General features: G+C 48.1%; 1 protein-coding gene across 1 annotated transcript in view; it reads left to right on the forward strand.

Moving 5' to 3' along the window:
• The window catches only part of LOC115082559 (fucolectin-1-like), a 42,041-nt gene extending 21,544 nt beyond the window's left edge, over window positions 1-20,497 (forward strand). The window contains exons 4-6 of the mRNA XM_029586775.1: window positions 6,511-6,668; window positions 10,919-10,974; window positions 20,322-20,497. Coding sequence (XP_029442635.1) covers window positions 6,511-6,668; window positions 10,919-10,941 — 181 coding nt within the window. The 3' untranslated portion in view covers window positions 10,942-10,974; window positions 20,322-20,497. The remainder of the gene's footprint in view (window positions 1-6,510; window positions 6,669-10,918; window positions 10,975-20,321) is intronic.
• Window positions 20,498-22,491: the final 1,994 nt, after the last annotated feature.

Here is a 22,491-nt window from a genome sequence, read left to right on the forward strand (position 1 = left end):
AACGTTTTACCTCTACGCCGACGATGTCCAGATTCTTCTCCCAATCACAGACTCCCTCCAAAAAACATGGGCACACTGGAATAGCTGTCTGCACTCAATCAACTGCCTTCTCACCAGTCTTAATTTGATCCTCAGTACTAACAAGACGGAGATCCTCATCATTTCGCCAGATGGAAACAATATCCTCCTTAACTCTCCAAGCTCCTCACAATTCGCAAAAACATCTATCAATCACTCTTCTTCTGTCAGAGATCTAGGGATTCTGCTGGACAATCAATTCAATCTTAAAACATTCGTCCATAATACCACTAAAGAATGCTTCTTCAAATTGCAAGTTCTTAAAAAACTGAAACCTCTCCTGCACTACTGAGACTTTCGCCTAGTGTTGCAATCCATCATCCTCTCAAAAATTGACTATTGCAACTCCCTCCTCCTCGGTCTTCCTGCGATCTCTATCAAACCACTGCAGATGGTCCAGAATGCCGCCGCCAGGATACTCACAAACACTAACAAAAGAGATCACATCACTTCCATCCTTCAGTCACTTCATTGGTTACCCATTAAATTTAGGATTTCTTTCAAAGCTCTCATGATGATCCACAAGGACATCCATAACATCTCCCCTCTCAAGCTAAGCAGCCAACTTCATCCACACACCTCAGACAGACCGGTCAGAAGAGCTTACAAAGGCTCACTGTATGCCCCCCCCTGCAAAAACTGCTCTAAGAAAGCGAGCATTATCAACAACAGGGCCCACTCTATGGAATACGCTGCCCCTGGATCTTCATCTAGAATCATGCCCCCAGACTTTCAAGAAAAAACTTAAAACTTGGCTCTTTAGTCAAGCTTTTTCGGGAGACCTAAGTACACACTGATACCGCCTCACGGACTTGGACTAAGGCTAGCGGTTTTGGGTGCACATCACAGCCTCTACCCAGTCCTTCCCTGGCATTACCGTTAGCCGTTCTTCCTTCTACTGCTTTCGCTCTTTCCCTTCCCATCTCCCCTACCCCCCATGCCCCAACCCCCCAGTCTCCCCATTCTACTGCACTGTACCCCTATTCCATATGTTAGGCAGTATTAGTTATGTTATATGCTATTTATTCTGTTGAACAGATACATGGGTTAGATATGTACATATACTTGGGTTTATTTGTTACTTGTGTCTCAAATTTTCAAACTTTCAAATTTACAAATGTTCATTGTATCACTCCCACGCAAAGGTTCTGTTTGTACTGTAAACCAGTATGATCTGTATACTTTACAGGAATGTCGGTATATAAGAATTTAAAATAAATAAATAAATCAACCTCCCCAGCTGGTGCTGGGTTCTTCTTCATGGGCAAGGACAGGACACTCCACCCCTGCATAGACTACCGGGGACTGAACGCTATAAAACTCAAGGATCGCTATCCGCTCCCTTTAATTTCAGAGCTCTTTGACCACCTTCAGGGTGCACGGGTCTTCACCAAGCTTGATAATTTGTATCAAGGAGGGTGAAGAGTGGAAGATGGCCTTCAACACCAGGGATGGGCACTATGAGTACCTAGTCATGCCCTTCGGCCTCTGTAATGTCCAGGCTGTCTTCCAAAATTTAATGAATGAAGTTTTCCGAGACTTATGGTACCAATGTGTCATTATTTACCTTGATGACATCCTAGTTTTCTCCAAATCTCTGTCTGCCCACCGCCAAGATGCTTCTCAGGTTCTCTAACGTCTTTGGGAAAATAGGCTCTATGCCAAACTTGAAAAATGCATCTTTGAACAGGAAGTGCTCCCATTCTTGGGGAATATTGTCTCCAACCAAGGGTTTCGTATGGATCCTCAGAAACTGAAAGCCATTCAAGACTGGCCTCAACCCTCTGGATTGAAACCCCTACAATGATTCTTGGGTTTCACGAACTATTATCGTTCTTTCATTCTTAATTATGCCTCTATCGTGGCCCTGCTGACTGCCCTGACTTGGAAGGGAGCCGATCCTAAACACTGGCCACTCGAAGCAATCTCTGCATTTCTTCGCCTAAAGGAAGCATTTCTCCAAGAGCCCTGCCTCTGTCACCCGAAACCTCGACTCCCATTTGTTGTTGAGGTGGATACGACTACGGAGGGAGTCAGAGCTGTCCTCAGCCAATACTCCGCCAATCTCTCGCTGCACCCCTGCTCCTTTCTCTCTTGTCAATTCTCCGCAGCAGAGTATAATTATGTCATTGGCGATAAAGAACTCCTGGCCTTTGAAGAATGGTACCCCTGGTTGGCAGGGGCCCAACACCAGATTATGGTCTATACTGACCATAAAAACCTGGAATACCTGCATCGGGCCCAATGGCTCATCCTGTGACAAGCCCTTTGGGCTTTATTATTTGCGAGGTTCGACTTTGTCTTATGATATCGTCCGGCCATCTGGCTCTCTTATGTACCGTGAGCAGATGTGCTCTCGTGAGCCTTCAACACCAACGATATGCCAGAGCCCCCCCAGCTTTATCACTGACCCTTCCCGGGTAATGCTCAGTAGAATCTATATGGATAGAAATCCCATGTGTGTTGAGTAAAAGTATAGTGATAGGAGTATACTACCATCCACCTGCACAAAATGGTCAGACAGATGATGAAATGCTAAGAGAAATCAGGGAAACTAACCAATTTTGGAAGATGTAGTAGGCCAGATTGACAAATTAAAGAGTAGCAAATCACCTGGACTGGATGGTATGCATCTTAGAGTACTGATGGAACTCAAAAATGAAATTTCTGATCTATTAGTTAAAATTTGTAACCTATTATTAAAATCATCCATAGAACCTGAAGACTGGAGGGTTGCCAATGTAACCCCAATATTTAAAAAAGGCTCCAGGGGCGATCCAGGTAACTATAGACCAGTGAGCCTGACTTCAGTGCCGGGAAAAATAGTGGAAACTATTCTCAAGATCAAAATCGTAGAGCATATAGAAAGACTTGGTTTAATGGAACACAGTCAACATGGATTTACCCAAGGGAAGTCTTGCCTAACAAATCTGCTTCATTTTTTTGAAGGGATTAATAAACATGTGGATAAAGGTGACTCGGTAGATGTAGGTTATTTGGATTTTCAGAAGGCGTTTGACAAAGTCTCTCATGAGAGGCTTCTAAGAAAACTAAAAGGTCATGGGTTAGGAGGTGATGTCCTTTCGTGGATTACAAACTGGTTAAAAGAGAGTAGGATTAAATGGTCAATTTTCTCAGTGGAAAAGGATAAACAGTGGAGTGCCTCAGGGACCGGTGCTTTTCAATATATATATAAATGATCTGGAAAGGAATACGATGAGTGAGGTTATCAAATTTGCGGATGATACAAAATTATCCAGAGTAGCCTACTATTTGTGTTTACTGTTTTATATATTTATATTATAAAACTATGTATCTACTTCCTTCTTTGGAAATGCAAATATTTTTAACTGAATATTTGCTAACTACTGTAAACCAATTTGATATGCTCACATGAAAAGTCAATATATAAAATTATTAAATAAAATTAATAAATACTTAAATCACAAGCATATTGTGATACTTTACAGGAGGACCTTGCAAGACTGGAAGATTGGGCATCCAAATGGCAGATGAAATTTAATGTGGACAAGTGCAAGGTGTTGCATATAGGGAAAAATAACCCTTGCTGTAGTTACACGATGTTAGGTTCCATATTAGGAGCTACCACCCAGGAAAAAGACCTAGGCAGCATAGTGGATAATACTTTAAAATCGTCAGCTCAGTGTGCTGCAGCAGTCAAAAAAGCAAACAGAATGTTAGGAATTATTAGAAAGGGAATGGTGAATAAAACAGAAAATGTCATAATGTCTCTATATCGCTCCATGGTGAGACCACACCTTGAATACTGTGTACAATTCTCGTCGCCGCATTTCAAAAAAGATATAGTTGCGATGGAGAAGGTACAGAGAAGGGCAACCAAAATGATAAAGGGGATGGAGCAGCTCCCCTATGAGGAAAGGCTGAAGAGGTTAGGGCTGTTCAGCTTGGAGAAGAAACGGCTGAGGAGGGATCTGATAGAGGTCTTTAAGATCATGAGAGGTCTTGAACATGTAGATGTGAATCAGTTATTTACACTTTTGAATAATAGAAGGACTAGGGGGCACTCCATGAAGTTAGCAAGTAGCACATTTAAGACTAATCGGAGAAAATTATTTTTCCCTCAGCAGACAATAAAGCTCTGGAATTTGTTGCCAGAGGATGTGGTTAGTGCAGTTAGTGTAGCTGGGTTCAAAAAAGATTTGGATAAGTTCTTGGAGGAGAAGTCCATTAATGGCTATTAATCAAGTTTACTTAGGGAATAGCCACTGCTATTAATTGCATCAGTAGCATGGGATCTTCTTAGTGTTTGGGTAATTGCCAGGTTCTTGTGGCCTGGCTTGGCCTCTGTTGAAAACAGGATGATGGGCTTGATGGACCCTTGGTCTGACCCAGCATGGCAATTTCTTATGTTCTTTTGCTGGCTGCCACTACACCAATTCCACCAGGGAAAACCTTTGTACCGCCATGCCTCCGAAGTTCGATCTTGACCTGGGCTCACGACTCTCGCAGCTCTGGACATCCAGGATAACACAGAAGCCTGGTCGCCCTCCGTTGGTTTTAATGGTAGCCTGGGATGGCCAAGGATGTTCGATCCTACATTGAATCTTGCCATACGTGTGCCCAGCACAAGAATCCCACTGGGCTACCTCAGGGCCTGCTCCATGCTCTGCCTGTCCCCAATGAACCATGGACCTACATCTCAATGGACTTTATCGTTGATTTACCACTGTCTAAGGGCAACACCACCATCTGGGTCATCATGCACCGTTTTTCGAAAATGGCCCATTTTGTGGCACTACCGGAATTACCTTCTGCACCTCAACTAGCCCAGCTATTCATCCATCATGTCTTCAGGCTGCACGGTCTACCCAAAGTCATCCTGTCTAACTGGGGACCTCAGATCACCGCCAAATTTTGGAAATCCGTCTGTCGAACATTCAATGTCACCCTGGAATACACATCAGCTTATCATCCGCAAACCAACAGCCTGGCGGAGAGAACTAACCAGATTCTCAAACAATTTCTACGAATTTACATGAATAACAAACATGACGATTGGGCGGATCTGCTTCCTTGGGCTGAATTTGCCCTCAATTCCCACCCTTCTGCCACCAACGGTTCCTCGCCCTTTCAACTGGTATATGGCAAGCAACCTCTTCCACCTCTGCCTGTTCCTGTGTCCATCCCTTCACCGGTGGCTCAACTGTCCGCTGAGGAGTTGCATCTCCTTTGGACCTTCAATCAGCAAACCTTGCTCAAGGCTAACCAGGCAGCCAAAAAATTTGCGGACCGTCATTGAAGACTGAGCCCACCTCTTAGACCTGGCCAGAAGGTATGGTTAAGTATGTGGGTCATTCTCCTGAAGCTACAATCGATGCGGCTTGCTCCTTGTTTCATCGATCTATTTCTGATACTCCGCCTTTTCGGCTCCAAGGCTTATCAGCTTCAACTCCATTCTTCACTTTAAGTCCACAACACCTTCCATGTGTCCCTCTTAAAACCACTGGTGTTATCATGGCCATCCAGAGTGCCACCTGAACCACAGCCTCTCTCCTCCAAGGATGACCCCAGCTATCAGGTCCGAGAGGTGCTTGATGTCAGGAAATGCTAGAAGAAGTGGGAATACCTGCTAGCCTGGGAGGGGTTCGGTCCTGAAGAAAATACTTGGGAGCCTCTCGCCAATATCTTGGACAAGGACCTTCTTGCCCAGTTCCACCGGACCCATCCTTCCAAACCAAAACCTCTGGGGAGACACCCTAAAAGGGGGGGGTCCTGTTAGATGCCACGGCCAGCCACAGCCGGACCCTCTTACCTCCTCCCTGGGCGTTGGCAGTCGCGCTGCAGCGAGGAGTCACTCCCGCCACAAGCATAGAGTCTCCTCCATGCCCATGGGTCTTGCCGCGGGATCTGAGTCGCTCTTCTCAGCAGCCAGGATGATTTCCGATCCTCCTCATCGCGGTACCAGGCTGCAGGCCTCCATCTCTGCAGTGCATGTCGGGCAGGACACTCCCCAGACGCATGGCCATGCCTCCAGAGCTGTCCTTAAAGGGCCAGCTCACCCTGATGCAGCCCAGCCTCTTGTTACCAGAGCGTGTCCCTCACTATCCCATCCCCTGAGCCCTCTCCCTCCTCTCAGTAGGATGGGACCTGTTATATCTGTTACCAGAGCGTGTCCCTCACTATCCCATCCCCTGAGCCCTCTCCCTCCTCTCAGTAGGATGGGACCTGTTATATCTGTTACCAGAGCGTGTCCCTCACTATCCCATCCCTTGAGCCCTCTACCTCCTCTCAGTAGGACGGGACCTGTTATATCTGTTACCAGAGCGTGTCCCTCACTATCCCATCCCTTGAGCCCTCTCCCTCCTCTCAGTAGGATGGGACCTGTTATATCTGTTGGCAGAGCACATCCCTCACTTAACCAGCTTTCTGGTTTTCTTTCCCAATATCCAGATGTGGCACTATCAGCGAATCTGATATCCAGTTGGGGTCTATCACCTGGATGCACTGTCATGGGATGGAAGGTCGTTATGTTACCGTGATCATCCCTAATCGCAAGGAATACCTGACAGTGTGTGAGCTGGAGGTGTACCCGGTCCTACAGGATCAGAGTGAGTATAAGCAGTTCTCCTACAATCACTGATCTCCCACTGTGTCCAGGTCAGGACTCTCCCTCAGAGCTGAGGGGATGCCACAGGTATTTTCACTCTCAGCTTATTGGCCTCTTTTTTCTTGCATATTTAGAGGTCGATATTCAAAGGGTTTGTCTTGGTTATTTTTTTAATTACCCAGACAAAACCAGATGTTTATATTTCAACCCCCATTGACCAGCTGCATTTTGTTTGTTAAAGTCAGTACCCAATTAAAAAAATTGGTGCTGGTGATGGAAGTGCTCTAGGGTCATGGCCAAGCTTTAACCGGTGAGCACTGAGCTGGGTAATTCTGTTCAGGAAAATAGCTGCCCTAAAGAATACTTGAGTAACTTTCCTCAGCTGTATTCAACAGAACACTCACCTGGGTACGTTTGGCTGAATATCCGGGGGTCAGGGCGCTCCGTGCCAGTAACGGGTGACCCCCAGGAACAGGACGAGTCTGGCCAGGTATGCAGTCTTCACCTGTACCTGCCTCCTCCCCCTCGGGTTGAGCCTTTGGGTTCTGCAGGCCGGCAGGACTTGGCTGGTGGTGCACAGGAACAGGAAAGGGACACCCACAAAGGCAGAGCAACCTGTAAATAAAGCAGGCAAGAACAGAAAGCTGCCCAGACGGACACACGAGACAAGGGAATGAACCATCAGAGCCGGAACAGGCAAAACAACAGAACAAACAAGGACAGACAAACCAAAGGCCACAATACGGGGGCCAAACAGACAAGCCTGGAATACAAAGAGAGAGTAGAAAGGCCTCTGTACTGGGGCCTGAGCAGGACACCGAACAAGGCAGGGTACAAGGCCACAGTGACAACAACAAGGAGAGAAAGGGACTCCAAGCTGAGGCAAGGAGCTTCCCAGGAGGACGACTCAGAAGGCAGTGGAATTTCTTCATCATTTACTTATTCATGTATTTGATTTCCATTTCACTTCTTGGCACTTCAAAGTGGATTAGGTTTAGGCAGCGTAGGCCAACAGGACCTCCAAGCTTGGAGGACTAAGGCAGCATGAAGAGGACCCACTGAGGGCCCCTGCTGGCAGGAGGACAGAATAAAAGCCAGATCCAAACACCGGGTAACAATACCCAGGTAACTTTCCTGCTGACCTACCCGCTGAATACCGACCTCTTTGTCTTTGGTGCTCTCTCCCTTTACCCCTTCTCCTTGTATGCACACTTTTTCTCTGTCTCTTATTTGAGTTCATTCTTAAATCTGATAGTAACTCACACCATCAGCCCTGTCCCCTCTCTCTCTCTCTCTCTGATTCCCATCATGCATTGCCTGCTGTACCTCACACCACCAGCCCTGTCCCCTCTCTCTCTCTGATTCCCATCAAGCACTGCCTGCTGTACCTCACACCATCAGCCCTGTCCTCTCTCTCTGATTCCCATCATGCATTGCCTGCTGTACCTCACACCATCAGCCCTGTCCCCTCTCCCTCTGATTCCCATCATGCATTGCCTCCTGTACCTCACACCATCAGCCCTGTCCTCTCTCTCTCTCTGATTCCCATCATGCATTGCCTCCTGTATCTCACACCATCAGCCCTGTCCTCTCTCTCTCTCTCTCTCTGATTCCCATCATGCATTGCCTCCTGTACCTCACACCATCAGCCCTGTCCCCTCTCCCTCTGATTCCCATCATGCATTGCCTGCTGTACCTCACACCACCAGCCCTGTCCCCTCTCTCTCTGATTCCCATCAAGCACTGCCTGCTGTACCTCACACCATCAGCCCTGTCCTCTCTCTCTGATTCCTATCATGCATTGCCTGCTGTACCTCACACCATCAGCCCTGTCCCCTCTCCCTCTGATTCCCATCATGCATTGCCTCCTGTACCTCACACCATCAGCCCTGTCCTCTCTCTCTCTCTCTGATTCCCATCATGCATTGCCTCCTGTATCTCACACCATCAGCCCTGTCCTCTCTCTCTCTCTGATTCCCATCATGCATTGCCTCCTGTACCTCACACCATCAGCCCTGTCCCCCCTCTCTCTCTGATTCCCATCATGCATTGCCTGCTGTACCTCACACCATCAGCCCTGTCCCCTCTCCCTCTGATTCCCATCTTGCATTGCCTGCTGTACCTCACACCATCAGCCCTGTCCCCTCTCTCTCTCTGATTCCCATCATGCATTGCCTGCTGTACCTCACACCATCAGCCCTGTCCCCCCTCTCTCTCTCTGATTCCCATCATGCATTGTCTGCTGTACCTCACACCATCAGCCCTGTCCCCCCTCTCTCTCTGATATCCATCATGCATTGCCTGCTGTACCTCACACCATCAGCCCTGTCCCCCCTCTCTCTCTGATTCCCATCATGCATTGCCTGCTGTACCTCACACCATCAGCCCTGTCCCCCCCCCTCTCTCTCTGATTCCCATCATGCATTGCCTCCTGTACCTCACACCATCAGCCCTGTCCCCTCTCTCTGATTCCCATCATGCATTGCCTGCTGTACCTCACACCATCAGCCCTGTCCCCTCTCTCTCTCTCTCTGATTCCCATCATGCATTGCCTCCTGTACCTCACACCATCAGCCCTGTCCCCTCTCTCTGATTCCCATCATGCATTGCCTGCTGTACCTCACACCATCAGCCCTGTCCCCTCTCTCTCTCTCTCTCTGATTCCCTTCATGTGTTACCTGCTGTACCTCACACCATCAGCCCTGTCCCCTCTCTCTCTCTCTCTCTGATTCCCATCATGCATTGCCTCCTGTACCTCACACCATCAGCCCTGTCCCCTCTCTCTGATTCCCATCATGCATTGCCTGCTGTACCTCACACCATCAGCCCTGTCCCCTCTCTCTCTCGCTGACTCCCATCATGCATTGCCGGTGGTATCTCTTACCACTAGCAGTGTCTTCCCCTTCTCTCTCTGACACCCATTATGCATTGTTTGCTGTACCTCAGAGCACCACCCTTGTCCCCCCCTCTCTCTGAATCCCATCACAGCACCTGTACCTGTCTCTCTGAACCTCACACCCATTCTATTCCTGTTCCCTGTAGAGACCAGCAGGGGAGGGGCTGAAATAGGGACTAGAGCAGGTTTCCTTTCCTCTGTCCATTCCAACCTCGCCCCTCCCCTCCTGCTCTCAGCACTGGGAGAGGGGGGGGGGGGGGAGGAGAAGGCTGAGATCTCTGATGAATGCTAATGAACACAGCAGAGAGGCAGCAAACTTTAAGCTGACCTGCTGGCCCCAGACCTTTGTCACCCGAGGCACAGCCCTCCAGTGCTTATTAGGAAATTCAGGCCGGGCACTTCATTCAAATTCAATCGGCCCCAGGAACAGAAAGGTAAGAAGGGGGGATCACTCCCTGCATTTCCTCCTCTGTGGCTGCTGTGTCAGTGCCACCAGCACAAGATTTACAGAACAGCAAGGAGGAAAGAAGAAAAACGATAGGGGAGAGCACAGCAGTGAGGGAAGGAAGAGAGAAAGCAGAGGAGGAGGGAATGGAGGGAGGGATGGGAGAGAGCAGCAGAGGAAGGGAGGGAGAACAATGAAGGAAAGCAGAGGAGGGAAGGGGAGAGAGAAAGCAATGGAGGGAGGGACGGGAGGGGAGAGAGCAGAAGAGGAGGGGAGAGGAGAACAATGAAGGAAAGCGGAGGAGGAGGGAAGGGGAGAAAGCAATGGAGGGAGGGACGGGAGAGAGCAGCAGAGGAGGGGAGGGGAGAACAATGAAGGAAAGCAGAGGAGGAGGGAACGTGAGCTAAGCCGACTTGTCCAAGGCCACGAGGAGAATGCGTGAAGGATGAGGGATTTGAACCCTGGTTGTGCTGCTTCTCACCCCATTCCTCTCCCCCTTCTGTTCTGGGACTGCTTTACATTTGGTTTGTTTTCCTTGTGTCTTCTCTTCAGAAATCCCTGTTTCACATTAACTTTCAATTCATATTTTGCAAACAAGACCAAGGGCGGCTCACAACTTATTATCAAAATACAACAAATCCTCTCCCATATAAACACGAAACCTAATAATGCAGAGAGAGACAAGATTCAATTTAAATGGAGATCCTTCTGTAGTAAAGAGCAAACTTACAGGACCCCCAGTCTAAGCTGTTGATAAACCTTCAGACCTGGATGCTATTTGCACAGGTGAGATAAGGGCTGGAGGCCGTCAGGTTGTATAATCATCGCTCTAAGAGAGTTATTAGAAAAGGTTTTTTTGAATGCACTAAAATGTCTTCTTGTGGACTAAAGTACTTATTATCTCTTCTAGGTTCAGGTATTGTGGGAAAATAACCTGAGAGAGAAGCACCGTGTTATGATTCAAGGGTAAGTAGGATGCTGCTCACTTCATCCTTACCTGCACAGGAATAAAGAGCCAGCATTTTATAGAATCTGTGACAAATCAACAATGTTCCCTCAGCCTCAGCTCCTACTGGTGGAGAACTGAGAAATTCAATAAAATGGAAATAAGTCGCCCCAAAACTCTCTTTATACACAAAATACGACAACATGTGCGTCACAAACCAATGACTAACTATCCCCTCCCCACCCCTCCTCTCACATAGCATTGACTCTCCCCTCCCCATCCCTCCTCTCACATAGCATTGACTCTCCCCTCCCCACCCCTCCTCTCACAAAGCATTGACTCTCCCCTCCCCACCCCTCACAGAGCATTGACTCTCCCCTCCCCACCCCTCCTCTCACATAGCATTGACTATCCCCTCCCCACCCCTCCTCTCACAGAGCATTGACTATCCCCTCCCCACCTCTCCTCTCACAGAGCATTGACTATCCCCTCCCCACCCCTCCTCTCACAGAGCATTGACTGTCCCCTCCCCACCCCTCCTCTCACAGAGCACTGACTGTCCCCTCCCCGTCCCTCCTCTCACATAGCATTGACTATCCCCTCCCCACCCCTCCTCTCACATAGCATTGACTATCCCCTCCCCGCCCCTCCTCTCACAAAGCACCGACTATCCCCTCCCCTCCACTCCTCTCACAAAGCACCGACTATCCCCTCCCCTCCTCTCACAAAGCACTGACTATCCCCTCCCTGCCCCTCCTCTCGCAAAGCATTGACTATGCCCTCCCCACCCCTCCTCTCACAAGGGGTCAGGAAGGCTGACAGCCAAATGACTTTTCCTTCCAACCAATATCCAAAAAATAATACATCCCGGCAGGAATCTCGCTCAGCGGGATAGGAACCAAAGGTGGAAACATCCCTTCTCCAGCATCCCTGCAGCTCATCTCCTGGCAGTTCTCCTTCACGCAGCGAGCTGGCTCTTGTGCTCAGCCCACAACGACATTAGTGGGAAGGGCAGGGGCCGCACGCAGGGCAGGCAGCTCCGGTGGCATGGGGGGAGAAGAAAGATTGCAAACGTCTGTCACCAAGCTTGGATTCTATGCATTAAAAAAGGTAGAGGGAAGGCCAAATGACTGCCAGCATGGTTAAAAGGTGAGGCGAGAGGCTATTCTAGCCAAAAAACATCCTTCAACAATGAACAAAAAAGATTTGAATGAAGAAAACAGGAAACAGCGCAAGCATCGGTAAGTTAGATACAAGGCAATGATAAGGAAGGCAAAGAGAGAATTTGAAAAGGAGCTTTGCTGTGGAAGCAAAAACTCATAATAAAATCTGTTTCTGAGACATTCAAAATAAAAAAAACTCTGCAAGGGAGTCAGTTTGACTACCAGATGATCAAGGGGGAAAAGGGGCACTTAGGAGGGACAAGGCCATAGCAGAGAGATGAATAACATGCACGCATTTAAATAGAAAAATCTGACCTTGATGCATGTTACAACATAAGCATACCTTAATATAGCATAATCAAGAGTTCATAACTTAAGAGACATCTATTATAAATATAATATATTAGCAAATGTCATCAATACATTAAACCATTCCATTCTCACTAAGGCTGAGAAGACTACAATCCATTACATAATTAATATAACAATTCCCATAACCTAAATCGTCCACCTTAATAAACGTACTCTTCTCACCCACTCAACCCCGCCCACTCCGCAAACAATAAATCAACAAGCACCAAGTCCTACACCCTCTGATTCCCCCCCCCCCCCCCCAAAAAAAAGGTGACCTTCTAGGTTTCGACTTGTTCTAGTGAGAGTTGTATGTTAGAAGGTCTCCATTGGATGACAACAGTAGGGAAGGGCGGGGCCACTTCAGGCTGATACTGAGCACTCTCTGGACAGGAGACTTCCACCAGGGAACAGCAGGCTGGTGCAGGACCGGTTCTGGGACTCAGGAACAGGTGCCTCCAGCTGCCAATAGCCTTCCTGGAAGAAAGGATCACTCCCATGAATAACCAACCATCGATGTGGCATCTGAACCCTTGCTGAATTCAGCTATGCAAGTGCGGAGGCCATGTTGGAAGTCATGGACATGTGACACCTTCCACTGGTCCTGGAACTCCTGTAACTGGACTTCCTGTTTGGACCCTGCCTATCCGGGAATTCATTGGTTATGGCCCTTTCCATGCCAACGGCTCCAACATGCACACAAGTTTCCCTCTGTCTCAGAGAATAGGCCAGGATCTTTATCACTGATTGCCCAAATTTCACTCTGGATCCAAGCATATGGGGCCTGTATGCAGGGGATTAACACTGGACAGCACAGGGTTACAGAAGAAGATCCATTCAAGGTGTCCAATGTCCTGAGAGACAAGTGAAATAGAGCAGAAATATAAAAAAACAAAGGATGTTTCTAATACGAGTTTCAATGTCCCATCATAAACAGATAGAGGAAGAATAATCTCATCTCCTGCAGCCATAAAATAGATGGATCATAGATAAATGGGAAGTGAAAGACAAACCAGGTTAAATTAAAAATAATGATTTAGTTAGTTCTATTAGTAACATATTTCCAGTATAAGAAAAAGAAAATTAGGTCTTACCTCCGATAATTTTCATTCCTGTAGTACCAAGGATCAGACTACCTTACACCGTGGAAGATTTTATTAGAGGTGCCCACAGTGTAAGGTAGTCCCTTTGTTGTTTTTTGCCTTGGCTACGTGGGACCGCCTTCCGATTTGCTTTATTGTACCAAGGATCAGTCCAGACTCCTGGGTTTTGCCTCCGCACCAGCAGATGGAGACAGAGCCAAACTTGTCAGGCTCCGCATATATACCAGGATGCTACCCACAGCCTGCCAGTATAACGTAATGTCAAAGCAGAAAACCCTGGAACTGAACACTAACCAAACCCCCGGAAGATTAACTGGAGAACCCTGGTTTCACTGTCCCCAACGAGAGACCTGCCCCAAAGAGAACCGAACATGTAGCAACTGATCTGAATAAAGAAATCCCCCAATATCGTCACAAAAAAGAAGTACGCGGACTCTCCGAAACTGAGAAAGTATTGAGGGCGGGACTCTGGACTCATCCTTGGTACTACAGGAACGAAAATTATCGGAGGTAAGACCTAATTTTCTTTTCCCTGTACGTACCGGATCAGTTCAGACTCCTGGGATGTACCATAGCTGAGATTACTTGGGATGCGGTCTGGAGAGGCCCGCTCTTAAAACGCCTGTTCCGAAGTTGCCTTCCCTAGAGCCCTGGACATCCAGACGGTAATGACGTACAAAAGTATGCAAAGATTTCCAAGTTGCAGCCCTGCAGATCTCCTGTGGAGAAATCTGCATTTACTCTACCCAGGAAGCTGCCTGGGAACGAGTCGAGTGGGCCTTGAGACCCTGCGGTACAGGTTTACCACAGAGTAAATATGAGGAACCTATGGTCTCCTTCAACCAGCGAGAAATGATTGTCTTGGAGGCCATATTACCCCTTTTTGGACCCTGACAAAGCACAAAGAGGTGATCCGATAATCGAAAGTCATTAGTCACCTCCAAGTATCGAAGTAGAGATCTACAGACATCCAACTTCTTCAGACCCCTCGAAACTGGATCCGCCCCCGGGGAATCCCCAAAGGAAGGAAGCTCCACCGACTGATTCAAATGAAATGAAGAAACAACTTTCGGGAGAAATGAGGGAACCGTGCGCAGCGTAACTCCTGCATCCGAGATCCACAAGAAAGGCTCCCTGCAAGACAAGGCCTGAAACTCTGACACTCTTCTGGCAGACGCGATTGCCACCAAGAATACTGTCTTCAAAGTAAGGTCCTTAAGGATTGCCGGTTTTAGAGGCTCGAAGGGAGGCGCACATAGGGCCTTGAGAACCACGTTCAAATTCCAGGAAGGACACGGAATCTTCAAGGGCGGACACAACTGATTCGCCCCTTTCAGAAATCTGTTCACATCAAGATGCGCCGCCAGGGGTCTCCCTTCGAGAAACCCCCGAAAACAACCAAGAGCGGCTATCTTGCACCCTCAGAGAGCCACAGGATAGGCCTTTAGCTAAGCCATCCTGTAGAAAAGCCAAAATAGCTGAAACGGATGCCCAGGTAGCAGGAATGGAACGCTCAACGCACCACGATTCAAAGACCTTCCACACTCGTACATACACCAATGAAGTCGACTTCTTTCGCGATTTCAACAAAGTAGAAACCACCGTGTCAGAATAGCCTTTGCACTTTAGACGATGCCTTTCAAAAGCCATGCCGCTAGACAAAGCGATCTACCTGATCGAAACACACGGGTCCCTGATGGAGGAGATCTGGTAGATACGGAAACCTCAGCAGCCCCTCCACAGCTAGGTTGAGAAGATCCGCAAACCAGGGCTGTCTTGGACATTCGGGAGCCACCAGAATGACCTCAGATGGATGGGCCTCTATGCGCTGAAGGATTCTGCCAATCAGAGGCCAAGGGGAAAGACATACAGAAGAATCGTTGTGGGCCACGGTAACGCCAGGGCGTCCACTCCTTCTGCCCCTGTTTCTCTTCGGCGGGCAAAGAACCTTGGGGCCTTGGCATTCCGGAACGTCGCCATCAGATCCATGGCGGCGTGCCCCATCTGTCGCAGATGAGATGGAATGCCCTGTCTTCCATTTCCCATTCTCCTGGATCGAGATGATGGCAGCTCAAGAAGTCCACCTGAACATTGTCGACCCCTGCTATATGGGACGCCGCTATGCTGGACAGATGACTATCCGCCAACTAGATCAGAAGGCGAGCCTTGAAGGCTTGATGTAGGTTGACTTCTGGTTCCCCCTTGATGATTGATGTAGGCCACCGTTGTCGCGTTGTCTGAGAGGACCCTGACAGACTTCCCCCGGATCAGGGGATGAAACGCCTGCAACGCCAAACGCACTGCCCTGATCTCCAGGCGATTGAATGACCAGCGCGACTTGGTCGCAGACTAGCTGCCCTGAACCGACTTCTGTAGACACACCACTCCCCAACCAAGGAGGCTCGCATCCATGGTGACCACCGTCCATTCCGGCGTCACGAGGGGCACTCCCCTGAGAAGGTTGGTCGAGGACAGCCACCACCCGAGGCTGAGATGAGCCGGCTTCGTCAATGGTAACGGGAGATAAAATTGTTCAGACATCGGGCTCCAACGGGACAGCAACGCGGACTATAAGGATCGCATGTGCACGAAAGACCAGGGCACCAGGTCTAGCATTGACACCATGGATCCTATCATCTGCAGATAATCCCAAACTGACGGTGGTTGTTTCAGGAGTAAGGACCGAACCTGCCCCTGTAATTTGCGGCAATGCTCTGACGAGAGGAAGACCGCCCCTCGGTGAGTATCGAACAACGCTCCCAAAAACTCCAGAGACTGAGAGGGAATGAGATGACTCTTCGTGATGCTCACCACCCAGCCTAGGGAACGCAACAACTCCATTACTCAAGTGATCGCCGACCGACAGAGGGACTCTGACTTCGCCCGAATCAACCCATCGTCGAAGTATGGGTGTACCAGCAATCCTTCCCTCTGTAGCTGCGCCGCTACTACCACCATGATCTTGATGAAGGTTCTGGGAGCTGTGGCCAGACCAAAGGGCAAGGCTTGGAACTGATAGTGCTTCCCCAAAACATAGAACCAGAGATGCTTCTGGTGATCCTCCCTGATCCCGATGTGAAGATAAGCTTCCATGAGATCCAGGGATGCCAGGAATTCCCCCGGCCGCACTGACGCTATGACGGACCGTAACGTCTCCATGCAAAAATGTGGGATCCACAGACATCTGTTGATGCACTTGAGATCTAGGATGGGATGGAAGGTTCCTTCCTTCTTTGGAATGATGAAATAAATGGAGTAATGTCCTCTTCGTTGTTCCTGATGCAGGACCGGTGCAATCGCTCCCAGGTCGAGCAACCTTTCCAAGTCTGTTGGACCGCTTGGCGCTTGTCTGCGTTTCCGCAAGGTGAAGGGAAGAAGTGTGGATGGGGCTGGCGTGCAAAATCTAAGGCGTAACCGTGTTTTATTACCGAGAGTACCCATTGATCAGACGTGATCCTGGTCCATTCCTTGTAGAAGAGAGACAATCTGCCCCCTACCCTGGGTACCGAGGAATGGTCCGGCCGGACATCATTGTGCGAACTTAACACCGGCAGGGGACTGGGAGGAACCAGGCCTGCCAAAACGCCTGCCCTGAAAGGACTGAGTCTGCTGACGTCCCCCCCCCCCCCCCCGAACGAAAGGAGGAGGAAGAGGAAGGAGTACATGGGCACGAGGGACAAGCCCTCCGGTTTCCCCTGAAACGAGACCTAGAGGACAAAGATGACCTGGGGCGTGTCCTGTCCTCCGGAAGACGATACCCCTTATTCTCCCCCAGTAGCTGAATCATATCATCCAACTCCTTCCCGAACAGCAGCTTACCCTTAAACAGCAAGGAGCCCAGCTTGGACTTGGACGCACCGTCCGCAACCACAGGAGTCACCTCACGGAGACGGCCGAGACCATGGAGCGCGCAGAAGTTCGCAAAAGATCATACAGGGCGTCCGCACTGTAGGCTACTACCGCCTCCAAGCATCCAGCCTGTCGAGCTTCCTCTTCTGACAGGCCCTCATTGGCCAGGAGTTGTTGGACCCAGCATAGTCCGGCTCTGAGCGCGAAATTACTACAAATAGCTGCCCGGGCCCCTAGGGCCGAGACTTCAAATATCTTCTTCAATTGGATCTTCAACTTCCAATCCTGGAGATCTTTCAGAGCCATGTTGCCCATGACCGGAATGGTAGTGCGCTTCGTGACTGCTGACACAGCTGCATCCACCTTAGGAACCCGCAGAACTTCCAAGGCGTCCTCTGGCAATGGGTAAAGCTTGTCCATCGCCTTCGAGACTTTTAACCCCAAGTCCGGAATGTCCCATTCCTGAAACAGCAAATCCGTAGCTGAAAAATGGAAGGGAAAGATCGTAGGAGGGCCTCTCAGATCCAACAACACCGGATCCATGGAACCGAGCCTAGACTCTTCTGGAGGAGTGGCGATCCCTAACTCCTCCAGGATTGCTGGTATGAGGGATCCCAGATCGTCCCTACGAAAGAGACGGATTACCCTGGTATCATCTCCCTCCGAAGTCTGACTCTGCCTCTTTGTCCCAGGTGACGTGGCCTCGTCTCCCTCTACCCCCCCTCGGGGGTGGGGACGGTCCCTCCAAATCCTCGTGGTCCGATGTGTCCTCCAAGGAATCCAAAACGTCCTGTGGTGGAAGGGCCCTCAGGGACCTCTTTGCCCGAGAAGGTCCTGCCGTGGCCCCCCGCTGGGGGAGTCCCGTACCAGCAAGGTGGGACCCCTCAGGTCTCCCCTGGGAAGCTGATGGACGTTTGCGGGCCTTAAAGGCTCTATGCATGGCCAAAATAAACTCCGAGGCGAAGACGGAGCAGGAGACATCCGACTCGGACCCTGTGATGTCCCCTGCTCCCTCCCCCGACGGGCCCGCGGGAGAGGCCAGCCCAGGGGCTGGCCGTTGTGGGGAGAGGGAGGGAGGTGAGTTCCTGGCTCCCCCTGATGGCGGCGAAGAGATCGGGGCGGTCGGCGGGACCGGCGCTAAAATGGCAGCTTTTACCGCACCTGCCTGCAGCCACTTCGGCATAGGACCAGGAAGAGCCCCGACCGCAATTGGCATTGTGATCCGCCTGCCCGACACCCCCTGTGCGACCCCCGATGTCCCTTCGTTGCCAGGGATGCAGGCTGAGCACAGCCCATCCCTGGACAGCTGCGCGCGCGCCGACCCGCAGGCCGCGCCATGTGGCATCCCGGGTTGACCCGCGCTGCCGGCTGCTGACTAAAAAATTTATTTATTTATTTAACATTTTTCTATACCGACCTTCATGGTTAAATACCATATCAGGACGGTTTACATCGAACAGGGATAAAAATAATTAGGTAAAGGAAGAGACAAAGTTACATTAAACGAGGACCGTGAACTTGGAAGCTTAGGTAGCTGGAAGAAAAGAGATAAAGTTAAGTTAAAGAAAAGAGAAATAACAAAATTCCAGACTAGAGATAGTTCAGAATAGAATTAGTCCACATGTTAGAGTTGGTATCCATGCTGTCCAGGAATCAGAGGAGGGGAGGTATAATTGTTCGTATAATTGTTCGTGAGTAGATAAAGTCTAATGTGTATCCCAGGGTTCTGGGAAGGCTTGGCGGAACAACCACGTTTTGAGTTTTTTTTTTTAAAGTTAGCAGGCAAGGTTCCAACCTGAGTTCAGCAGGGAGGTTGTTCCAGATAGCTGGGGCTGCTGTTGAAAATGCTCGGTCCCTGGATGCAATGAGTCGCGTGGCTTTGGTTGGAGGGGCTTGTAGTGTTCCTTTGGATATTTCTCTCATTGGCCTATTAGAAGTATGGAGTTTTAATGGAATTTCAAGGTCGAGATAAAGGAGATCATAGATGGATTTATGTATTAATGATAAAGATTTGTGAATGATAAAATTTCAACCCGCGGAGTAAGAAGGAAATGACCGGGGAAGAAAAAAAAATTTTAAAAACCGTGCCATCGAGCCGCCGCCGCGAGACAAACAACACTCACCTTTTTTTTTTTTTTTTTTTACAATTACGCTGTCCCCCGGCGAGTGCTGAAGCGGCCTGGTTGGGGTGAGTGAGCCGGGCTCCCCGGTATCACCCCGGCTGGGCCGGTTCTCACCTGCAGGGTCCTCGATCCTAAGCCACAGCAGCTTCATCACCAGGGGGGGAAGGCCCCCTCGGGACCTAGCAACCCCCTGGGAGGCTCAGGCCCAATCCTCTGGAGAACCTGTTAACAAAAAATATATCTCCTTTTTTTTTTTTTTTTAACTTTACTGAAAGGAGAAGGAAATAGCCAAAAATCTAGCTAGCACCCTTACTCCTCTATACTAACACCCGATTTGGATCAGGAAAGACTGTGGGTTAAGCATCCGGCCATCTGCTGGGGACAGAGTTATACTGGCAGGCTGTGGGTGGCATCCTGGTATATATGCGGAGCCTGACAAGTTTGGCTCTGTCTCCATCTGCTGGAGACAGAGTTATACTGGCAGGCTGTGGGTGGCATCCTGGTATATATGCGGAGCCTGACAAGTTTGGCTCTGTCTCCATCTGCTGGTGCGGAGGCAAAACCCAGGAGTCTGGACTGATCCGGTACATACAGGGAACTTGAACCTTCACAAAAGGGGAAATATTATAAAGAACAAGAGGAAAAAAATGAATGAAATAACAGACATAGTACAATTAAAATGCTAAAACCTCAGAAATGGAAAAAATCCCTCAACTTGGCAGGTGTTTTATCTCACGAATAATCCTGCTTCTAAGGTATCTCTGGTTTCCTTCCTTAGGTCTGTGGCAGAAGACGCCTACTCAGAGGTCCGACACAGTCTGTGAGAGCCACCATCAGCAGAATGTCACAGCTAATCAAGAAAATAGAATCAGAGGCAAAATAAACCAATGTGGAAACATTTGATTAATAAAGTCATAATCGCACAGTGTGATGAAATAAAAGCATTGGGAATTACCACTTTGAATTCTCATTTCTTCAGGTCATGTGACTGGTTGGTTGCTAGGGAAGAATTTGGTGGTGCAGTAATAATGGGAGATTTCAATTACCAAACAAAGAAGAAGCAAACCCTTGCACATCCGCAAGTAACAGGAAACACTGGTGCAGGATAACACTTATAACCACCCAGAGCGCTCCGGGTAATGCTGTTACAGATATAATCATACTTATGGTCCCTCCTGATGCAGCCTAGCGAAACACGGGACCGTGTCGGGGGACTGTTTAAAGCAGTTGTGATGAATCAAGGAGTTGCCAACATAAGAATTCTGTCACATTGAATTTGTTTGGAATAAAAAGAAGTCTTTATTGAAATTATTGGTGGTTATAAGTGTTATCCTGCACCAGATTTCAATTACCCCAATACTGAATGGCTAAATGTAACATCAGGACATGTCTGAGAGGTAAAGTTCCTGGATGGAATAAATGATTGCTTTATGGGGCAATTGGTTCAGAAACCGATGACAGAGGGAGCAATTTTAGATCTAATTCTCAGTGGAGCACAGGATTTGGTGAGAGAGGTAACGGTGGTGGGGCCGCTTGGCAACGGTGATCATAATATGATCAAATTTGAATGAATGACTAGAAAGGAGACCATATGTATATCTACATCTCTAACACTAAACTTTCAAAAGGAAACTTTGATAAAATGAGAGAAATAATTAGAAAAAACAGAAAGGTGCAGCTATAAAGGTTAGGTGTGCAACAGGCGTGGATATTGTTAAAAAATACAATCCTAGAAGCACGATCCAGATGTAATCCCCACATTAAGAAAGGTGGAAGGAAGGCAAAAAAATTACTGACATGGTTAAAAGGGGAGGTGAAAGAGGCTATTTTATCCAAAAGATCTTCATTCAAAAATTGGAAGAAGGAACCATCTGAACAAAATAGGATAAAGCATAAACACTGGCAAGTTAAATGTAAGACATTGATAATACAGGCTAAGAGAGAATCTGAAAATCAGTTGGCCATAAAGGCAAAATTCAAAATAAAGCCTTTTTTAAATAGGGAGTCAGTTGGACCATTAGATGATAGAAGGTTTAAAGGTTCATTTAGGGAAGATAAGGTCATTGCAGAAAGACTAAATTAATTCTTAGCTTCAGTGTTTACTGAGGAGGATGTTGGGTAAATATCTGTTCTGGAGAAGATTTTCAAAGATGATGGTTCAGATGAACTGACCCAAATCATAGTGAACCTGGAACATGTAGTAGGCCAGATTCACAAACTGAAGAGTAGCAAATCACCTGGACCGGATGGTATGCATCCTAGTGTTCTGAAGGAACTCAAAACTCTGAAGGAACTCTGAAGGAACTCAAAACTCTGAAGGAACTCAAAAATTACGCTACTAAAGTCCATTGTAAAAAGGGGAACACACACATACTATTCAAAACACGAACAAGGTTATTTATTATTTGTTAAATATTATTGATATTTCACTGTTCCTTGTAATAATGTTCATTGGTTGATTGTTATTGTTCAATGTTCTATGTAAAAAACCCCGGTCTAACCTCCCAGACCAGGGCAACCTTTTTGTTACTTGTAAACCGGATTGATTTGTATTGCATACAGGAATTCCGGTATATAAAAATTAAAAATAAAATTAAAAAAATAAAAATTAAATTTCAGATCTATTACAAGTAATTTGTAACCTATCATTAAAATCATCCATTGTATCTGAAGACTGGAAGATGAAACATAGAAATGACGGCAGAAGAAGAAGACCAAACGGCCCATCCAGTCTGCCCAGCAAGCCTCACACATTTTTTTCTCAGATGACCAATGTAACCCCAATATTTTAAAAGGGCTCTAGGGTAGATCTGGGAAACTACAGACCAGTGAGCCTGACTTCAGTGCTGGGAAAAATTATGGAAACTGTTATAAAGAATAAAATCACAAAACATAGACATGATTTAATGCAGTAGTTCTCAACCGGTGTGTCGCCAAGCACACGCAGG

The sequence above is a fragment of the Rhinatrema bivittatum genome, unplaced genomic scaffold, assembly GCF_901001135.1.
Source record: "Rhinatrema bivittatum unplaced genomic scaffold, aRhiBiv1.1, whole genome shotgun sequence".
Lineage (NCBI taxonomy): Eukaryota > Metazoa > Chordata > Amphibia > Gymnophiona > Rhinatrematidae > Rhinatrema > Rhinatrema bivittatum.